This window comes from Frankliniella occidentalis, unplaced genomic scaffold (genome assembly GCF_000697945.3).
Source record: "Frankliniella occidentalis isolate FOCC.00 unplaced genomic scaffold, Focc_3.1 Scaffold33, whole genome shotgun sequence".
Taxonomy (NCBI): Eukaryota; Metazoa; Arthropoda; class Insecta; order Thysanoptera; family Thripidae; genus Frankliniella; species Frankliniella occidentalis.
Genome location: NW_026267163.1, coordinates 1,714,694 through 1,723,095, shown reverse-complemented (window position 1 = coordinate 1,723,095; position 8,402 = coordinate 1,714,694). Strand labels below are relative to the sequence as shown.

Here is an 8,402-nt window from a genome sequence, read left to right as displayed (position 1 = left end):
GGGGGGGGGGCTATACGCTATAACGATAGTTGGAGAAGATCGTCCGCCCGCAATGATACGTCCCCTGCATAACCGTAACCACACGGCGGCGCCGCGACTCTATCGCGCCGCCTTCTTCGCACGACACCGCGGCCGCCGCGAGCAGCAGCAGCAAGGGATGAAAGCAAATGACACAATTACCCGACAAAATCGAGCGTGACGCGTTTCCAAACGGGGGGGGGGGGGGGGCGAGGCGGGGCGCCACGGCACACTTACTGCTGCTGGCGTGGCATTCCTGCGCGTCCCCCAGCGAGCGCCCCGCAGCGCCCCCTCCTTACTGTAATTAGTTAACTATATTGTGCGTACTCGCTGCCGCCGCGCCTAACTGACAACCCGACGGACAGACGCGCAAGCCCGCGCAGCAGCCGCGGCAGCAGCTGCGGGGGCGCGCCTCCTGCCTCCTGACCCCCCGCGCCTCCCTCCTCGCCTCCATCCTCCACCCTCTCGCAGCGCGAGCCTCCATACCTCCAGGCGAGCATTCATAGCACAGACGAGAGCGAGAGAGACGGAATACGAGCAATTACTTCGCAAACATCAGCAGCATTCTTTATTTATTTTCTCCCTCCTCACCGCCGCGCCTTTCTGCAGTTCCATTAAATGAAAGAAGGACGCGCATCTTTGCAGGGGCGTGGCAGTGACGGAGAGGAGCAGCAGGTCCTGGAGCAGCACTGCGCAGCCGTCCGCAGGTACCACCGTCGGGCACGCGCCCGTGGGGAGGGGCAGGAGAAAGGGGAGAGGAGAGGGGGAAGAGAAAGGGGGAGAGGGAGAGAGAGGGGGAGAGGGAGCAATAGAGAGGGAGAGAGAAAGAGGGAGAGAGGGGGGAGTCGCAAAGGGAATGGGGGAAAGGGGGTATACAGTTGTCATTTAAAAATATATTTCACACTTCTCGTTTTTCCCCTCCGACAGTGCCTCCTCCCCTTTCCCGCACGCAGCGTCGGCCTGGCCGGGTCGGGGCGGCGGCGGCTAATTACGTCGAAAGAATTTCACAATTCCAGTGAGCCGGAACGGCCTAAGTGACAGTCGCATGGAGACAAGCGGGGGCCTGACACGGAACGGGGGGCGTACACAAGCATCGGCCAGACACCGTCTGGAGGGCGGGGAGGGCAGCGCGGCGGCGCAACGCACGGAAAGGAAAACTCTGAAAAGGGGTGCTGCAGTCATGCTGTTGCAGCAATGGGACAAGATATCCTGACGTCCTACTGATCCGAACGTAGTCCAAGGGCTTGTCCCACGACTGCTGCAATGAAAAATTTCGTTTTTAGTTTGCGCCAATCTTCCAACATCAAGCAACAAGTATCCAAGTTGTGTCCAAGTACAACTTATCAGTAGAACACTGCCAACACGGAGCGCGCCCAAACAAGGAATTGTTCAAGAAAAGAAGTTGAGCACCGAAAATCGCGCAATTGTTTGGTTGTTATGCTCAAGTATTACATCAATTTATTAGTGGACTGTTGAATCTTTCGAGGACCTCCCCCATCAATACAGAAGCATCCAAGCGCCAGGATTTGTACCGGGTGTCCCGGCTCTTACATGCCAGTACGTTGGGTTGCCTATGCACTGGCAGCAGAGGCGAAGGAGTGTCAGCTCCCCCCACTCCTCTGCCACCTCCCCGCACCTGCAGCCCCTGTAGCCAGTGCATAGGCAACCCAACGTACTGGCATGTAAGAGCCGGGACACCCGGTAGGAACGTGTATCATGACACATACGAAACACACCAACTTTCCAGTTAAACACACCAAACGCGCCCTCGTACGCACCCTCCTACGTCGCCTCCTCCCCCCATTCTTTTTACACCGTTTCCAGAAAAGAAGAGACACGCAAGGCGCAGCTATAAACGTCGTTATGCTGAATGGGAATGTTTACGATTCATTTCATAGACTGAGGGTGAGGGGTGCGTTTCGGCCGGAGGGGCACACTTGGCCCGCATCGCCACGCCCATAGCAGCGGGCCGGCTCCGGCACCTCACCAGGCCGACACATCCGACAAGAGTCTTGGGAAACAGAGGAAAGTTAGCGTCGATAGAGATAAGACAAGTAAAAAGCCGTTCTTGCGCCAGGCGGCAGATTTCAATGGCAAGATGAGCTTTTCATTTCGAGCCAGAAGATGAGGGCCACATCAGTACTCACGCCATTTGTTTCAGGAGTACTTCAACACGATACCGAACCTTCCATTGTCAACTTCCAGGTATTAAGATTTCAATCTTGTGGAATTCGGCGACTGAGGTGGCAATACTAGATAAAGCAGGAGGAGATGGAGCGCGCTGTGGGCCAGCATAGGCGACCCGTGTCCCCGCTAAATTGCACCCTGCGGTCGAGCTGCTTCGGCTCCTGGTGTACCTCGGGCCGCCTTCGGCTCGAGAGCCGAAGGCGGCCCGGGGCCGGTACGTCAAGTCGCTCTCCGGCTCCGGCGAGCTGCGCTCGGGAGGCGGGGGAGGCGGCCGGCCGGCCGCCTGCTCCGGTGATGACGCGCGTCACCGCAGATCGGCGGGGAGGTGGAGGGGAGCGCATTTACTCGACAACCCCGGACTGCTGAAGCCGAGTAGAGCCGAGGAGAGCCGAGCGCGAGCCGACGTACACCAAGCAGCAGGTAGCCGAGTTTGGAGACGGGGACGCCTTAATGGGCTGACGCTCCATCTCCCCAACTTCTTTATCTAGTGTGGCAATTGACTAACACGTATAAAACTGCTCGCTCAAGTCGAAATATTCAGCAGTTAGCGAACTGACCGTCTCTTTGCAGCAATGGCTACCAAACTTACTCTTCTCATCGCAGCAGTTGCGGTCGCCTGTGTGAGTTAGTGCAACATAGAACGATCAGTGAGACACCTTTGTGTAGATTTGGAACAGCTTGCGCCGTTCTTCTACCAAGCAATTTAACTTGGAAGTTTGGATAAAGGATATCAAATTTGTTTGCATTTGAAGTTACACATTTGTTTTTTACAGCTTGGCGTCGCCTGTGCAGCCCCCGAGGCCGCCGCCCACCATGAGAAGGTAAACGTTTAACATAACATTTCATTCCTGTATTAACACGTGCCACTGCTAACGATTCAACAAAGAGGAGTATTGTTCATCCTTCACAGCTCAACGCTTACGGCTACGGTGGTTGCGACGGTAGGACGCTCCAATACCTTCGCCAGCAAATCCAACTCTGCACGAGAAACGTCCCCTCTCAGCAATACTTCAACCCAGGCTGGACGTGCGCAGTCGATGTCAGCAGCGCACTAAGAGGCGGGTACTCCTGCTCACTGGAGCAGGCTCCGGCCTTGCTGGGCGAGTGTCTTGAGAGCTACTACCTTGATGGAGCGTCGTCACAGGCTTGCCTGCAGGGTGCAATTGACAACGGTAGCTGCTGCTGACCACTGTATTCTGCATTAATTGCGTCGGGTTGTTATTTCCAAAACAATAAACTACTTTCAGCTTATAAACCAGTCAACGTGAACGTGTATACATTTCTGACCCGTCCTTTGAAAAAGTAGACTAGCACTACTTTCGTTGTCCCAAAATACAACCACGACGCCTAGTTCTCTCTCATTCGGATAGCGTGTAGCTGCACGGCCCTGACCGAGGACGTACTTCCTTCTGACGTAACGACGATCTGTAAAGTCCAGTCAGTCTACTCTGCTCACTTGGACCTGCAGCGATGGAGCTCACCTGCAACAGGAGGAGGAAACACAAGTGTGAAAACGAAGCTAATATGTACACACAAGCAAAAATACCACACAGAACGATTTTCAAAAATAATTTCTGGCCCGTCAAAATGTAGTGAATGCATTAAATCATTCAACGAGTTAGGAAACTCCTTTGGAAAAGAAGACAACACTCTCGGTTTTCGTACTGCGTGCGGAGGGTGCGAGCGAATATGATTCTACACAGTTAGAAATCCAATAATGATTTCGAAAGGCGTCAAGTTGATGCCTTGAAAAGTCTTTTCTTGATTGTCTAGAGTGGCCTCCAGCGGCCCTGGCCACCTCGTCCACGCCACGCCCAGCCACGCGCACATTGCACCGGGGTCCCGGGCGGCTGCTGCCCTGGCTCAGCGCGCCCCGCCCAGCCCATGCAGGCCCCGGGACGCTTGGGGACGTAATTTCAAATCCGAACCCATCATGAGCCCTTAAGGGCGACCCGAGCAGGGCAGAGAGGGGAGGGTGGCGCTGGGAGCAGCCGAGGGGTTGGGAGCCCCTAAATCTGCTAGCGGGCAAGGGGACACACCAGGGCAGAGTATGAGATCTTAATTCCCCCACACACATTCATTCCGCGACGGTCTTCCCTTCGGATCTGACCCGCCAATTCAATTACCACTTCCTCCACACTTGGACGAGGACTCCATCCTATCCCCCAAACCCCCCTTATTTCAGTCCAGGGAAATTCCCAGCCCGCGGGTAATACATAGAGGGAAAGTCCTGCCAAAAAGGGGGTTTCCTAGTAACTCTTTCTCTTTGTATGTGTGACTTTCCGGCCTCCACGCCCTGCCCCCCTACCGCGCCCCAGAGGCCTTGCATCATAGCCTTTCCTCTGTCAGTCCCGTGGGCCATCTGCCGCCTCTCTCTCTCTCTCTGATGACGCATGCACAGAGCTCGGCCGTGCGTGGTCAGCGCGCCCCATTAGTGCCTGCGCACGGCCCAAACAATGCAATCGTTAGCCCTCCTGCTCTGCCTTTTATCGGCCTCTGCTGCGTTATTCGCCCTCGTCCCCTTATTTGCAGCCACGCCTGGCCCGAGGGTGGCGCAGCCAGCGCGCGCGGTTTCAACTTTACGACGCGGCTCTGTTGTCCGCGCGCCGCCCATGCGCTGCGCCCGGGAGACAGAGAGTGACCAGAGATGACCCTCTCACCCCCGCCTTATTATCCCCGCAGATGGGCCGGCCCTCGCCCTCCCCCCGCCTCACCCCTCACGACGATAAACACAACCCGACCCAACCCGGAGGGGTTGCGCCCTGCTGCTGCGGCTGATCGGACCGATGGGGGAGAGAGAGATGGCTTTGATGAGGGCTAAGGAGGGAGGGAGAGGAAGGAGGAGGACGTCGTCCTAGGGCAAGGCGAGAGCGACCCACCCAGGAGAGGGCCAGCACACCAGAGGTGCCGGTCTGAGAGCCCTTGGGCTCTGCGTTCCTTTCTTCCACCTTTATTCATTCACCCCAAACCCTTAAAGAAAAAGGGAAAAACCACTTGTAGGTGTGCAGTCTACGCCGGTCTACGCACAACCTGCTCTCTTCTCTTTGGCCGGCCACTGGAGGCACCTGTATCAGTGGCACCACCGTAAATAATAATTGTCACCGCATGACTACCATTCTCCCTGTCGGACCCAAATAAACACGGTGAAAACAATGTCTCATTTTTTGAGGGTAAAGGGAAAACTTTGAGGAACTCCCTTGGTTTGAGGAAGGCTCCTCAGATTTTGAGGTCTCCTCAAAAAATAAGGCGTTTTTCCTTATTTTTTGAGGAGTTTTCCTCAAACATGGAAGGCCCTCAAAGTTTTCCATTTTCCCTCAAAAAATGAGACGTTGTTTTTACGGTGAAGAGGTGAAACACTAGATGTCCCTCTACACAGGGGCGCCGGAAGTTGATTTTGCAGGGGGGGCGGAGTAACAAAAGGGCCCGGATTTTTCCAAAAGGGCCCGGTTTTTCGCAAAGCGTTTATCTTTTTAAAAATGACCAAAATGCAGGTTTTTGCAAAGTTGTGTTCAAAATGATATTTCAAATAAATTGCAATTTATCTCTAAGTGCTTTTACTGTCCCATTATTGGACAAAATATAGTCAAAGTCCTGTCAAGTCAAGTCATTTCACAAATATGATGTCATTTTGACGTCATTTTCAGTCAATTTGAGGTCATTTTGACATCATTCTGACTCCAAATGTCGTTAAAATGACATCATATTTGTGAATTGACTTGACTTGACATGACTTGGACATTTTTTTGTCCACTGGGGTCTGCCTAAGGGCACCTCCAGTGCTTCGCGGGGCCCCTTTTCCAAGTTTTCGCTTCTCTTGTCGGTTGATCAGGCCCGTTTCGGAGGCCCAAAAGCACCTACAGGGCCCGCTTCGCAGGCTAAGAGAGGGCCCGCTTCGCGGGCCGAAAGGGCCCGCAGCCGTTTCAGGGGGGGCATTTGGCCCCCCCTGCCCCCCACTTCCGGCGCCCCTGCCTCTACAAATAAAGACTGTACTCAATTGCGTCGTTGTTTGTTGGTCAAGTGTAGCAGGAGCCGGGCAGATTCTGAAGATGCTTTCAACAGTAAATTGTAACAATCGAGGGGAAAATCATTTGCAATCGATCGCACACCCGTCCAAGATAAACATGTTAAGTTGTACGAAGTAAATGCACTGTAGGTGATTTTATCAATTAACGAACAAACAACTGTTAAATTTTATACACGAACTTACAATTTGTTCATTGCCTACGAACAGTTCGTATTTTTGGATTTGACAAACATTGTTCGTAAAAGCAGAATACGAACTGTTCGTGAGGAATTTTATCGTAAAATTACGAAATCTACTAACAGTGTGCGAAATGTTGCGAAATAGGTGGTGAAACAGTCGCGAAACACCCCGAGATGTTCCGAAATGGCAGCGAAATAACGAAATGGCACGGGAAATACAACGAAATACCTGAGTGGTTTCCTGTGATTTCCCCGCCTCGATCGAGCGTAATCAGTTCAGTAATCTCACTGTTTGCCGATGTTTCTACGAGAAGCACTTGTGCAACAACGAAGCCCAATCGAGTGGCATCTCAGGCTTCTGGGTACTCATGAGATGTTTTCCAATCTGCTCTTGCGACAGAGTGAGCGATAATTGTCAGAAGAACACCCGCTTATAAAACCATCTGTTCCCTTGCCAAAGACATCAGAACCTGACTGTCTCATAGCAGAAATGGCCACCAAAACCGTCGTTCTCTTCGCTGCAGTCGTGCTAGCCTGTGTAAGTACCTCGACATAAAACTAGCTAACTGTGGCAAACATTTTTGCTATAAGATTATGCTTATCTGACTAGAAAATAAACTACATGTAAAAATGTAAACGCCTTCCAAGTTGTGGCAAGAAACATTTTTTGTTTCGTTCTGAAACGCCATTATATTTTTGTTGTACAGTTGAGCGTCGCCGTGGCTGGCCCGCAAAATAGACAGGTATGTATATGACTTTTTTGAAATTCTAATCAGTGCTGCCTTTGGTATAAGTCACCATTCCCGTGGCTTTCGTTAAATTTAAAAGCTTGCAAATAAAATTTCTGAAATTTTGTGTAGCTCAACGCATGCAGCAGCAGGACGCTCGGCTACCTCAAGCAGCAAATTCAAATCTGCTGTAGGAGCGTCCCCTCTCAGCAGTACTTCAACCCCGGCTTTGTGTGCGGCAACGAAGTCACCTCCTCGCTGGAGAGAGACTCATCCTGCTCCCTGCAACGCGCCCCGGAAGTGCTGGGCCGCTGTCTTCAAAGGCACTACCTCCAGGGCGACGCGGCCACGGCCTGCCTCAAGAAAGCGCTCGACAACGGAGTCTGTTGTTAACCACAATGTTGCACAATTGTGAAAATTAAATATAAACGGTATAAAGTAAATCAGAAAACCCATTCTTGCATGAGTTTCAAATATGAGCTTAAAAACGGTCGAAAACCCCAGTTCCTGCCAAAAAAGGCAAAAACGGTACAAAAATCTAAATCAGGAATCTATCTTGAAAGCAGATGATACTAATTTAATACTATAGTATACCTGTGTTTTAATATTTCTAGTTTGATTTTTATTTGTGGTGGTTTTGCATCATATTTCAAATGTTTTACTCGTTTATCGTCTTGACAGGCATTATTATAAAGGGGAGGGAGGAGGGAGCGTACCGGACGGCAGCCGCGGCCGTGGGTGGGACCCTAGTATTGTTGAGCAGGGGCCTGACGCGACACTCAGCCACTCAGGCACTCACTCACTCACTCACTCACTCGGTCCCCCTGCGCCAAAGAAATTGTTTTCTGGTCTGCGCTTGGTTCTCTGTACTTACCGAGAGTAAAAGCTAGCTGACAGCTTAAAGTTTCTTAAAGTATATTCTTTATGTTTAGTCAAAAGGTTTAAGGTATCAGCTGCTAAAAAAAAAATGAACTCGGGTGGAGACAGAAAGAGGAGTGAGAGAGGAATAAAACGCCCAAGTCGTCGCCGTCGGCATCCGAGTCGATCGCAGTCGATCCAGCGTAACGGAGAGGCAGGAGGAGAGCTGGGCAACAGAGACAGGGAGAGGGGCGGGGGGGAGACGACCAGTTTTAATGAGAGGGCAAATATTTGCGAATATTTGCCGTCCGCGCGCAAATGTTTGAACTCTCTCGCGCCCGGGCTCCGCACCGGAACCACTAAGCGAGAAAAGAGGCCGCAGCAAAGGAGGGCGGAGGGTAGGGAGGG

General features: G+C 52.2%; 3 protein-coding genes across 3 annotated transcripts in view; 2 read left to right on the top strand and 1 right to left on the bottom strand.

Annotated features, from left to right (window-relative positions):
• LOC113212278 (pneumococcal serine-rich repeat protein) overlaps nucleotides 1-8,402 on the bottom strand; it is a 154,779-nt gene that overhangs the window by 88,368 nt on the left and 58,009 nt on the right. The gene's annotated exons all lie outside the window — the stretch shown is intronic.
• Nucleotides 2,663-3,468, top strand: LOC113212279 (uncharacterized). Its single transcript, XM_026430906.2, has 3 exons — nucleotides 2,663-2,825; nucleotides 2,979-3,026; nucleotides 3,116-3,468. Exons 1-3 carry the CDS (start codon nucleotides 2,778-2,780, stop codon nucleotides 3,389-3,391), a joined length of 372 nt encoding a protein of 123 aa, XP_026286691.2. The 5' UTR covers nucleotides 2,663-2,777; the 3' UTR covers nucleotides 3,392-3,468.
• Nucleotides 6,791-7,591, top strand: LOC113212282 (uncharacterized). Its single transcript, XM_026430908.2, has 3 exons — nucleotides 6,791-6,946; nucleotides 7,116-7,151; nucleotides 7,269-7,591. The coding sequence occupies exons 1-3, from the start codon at nucleotides 6,899-6,901 to the stop codon at nucleotides 7,527-7,529; spliced, it is 345 nt and encodes a 114-aa protein (XP_026286693.1). The 5' UTR covers nucleotides 6,791-6,898; the 3' UTR covers nucleotides 7,530-7,591.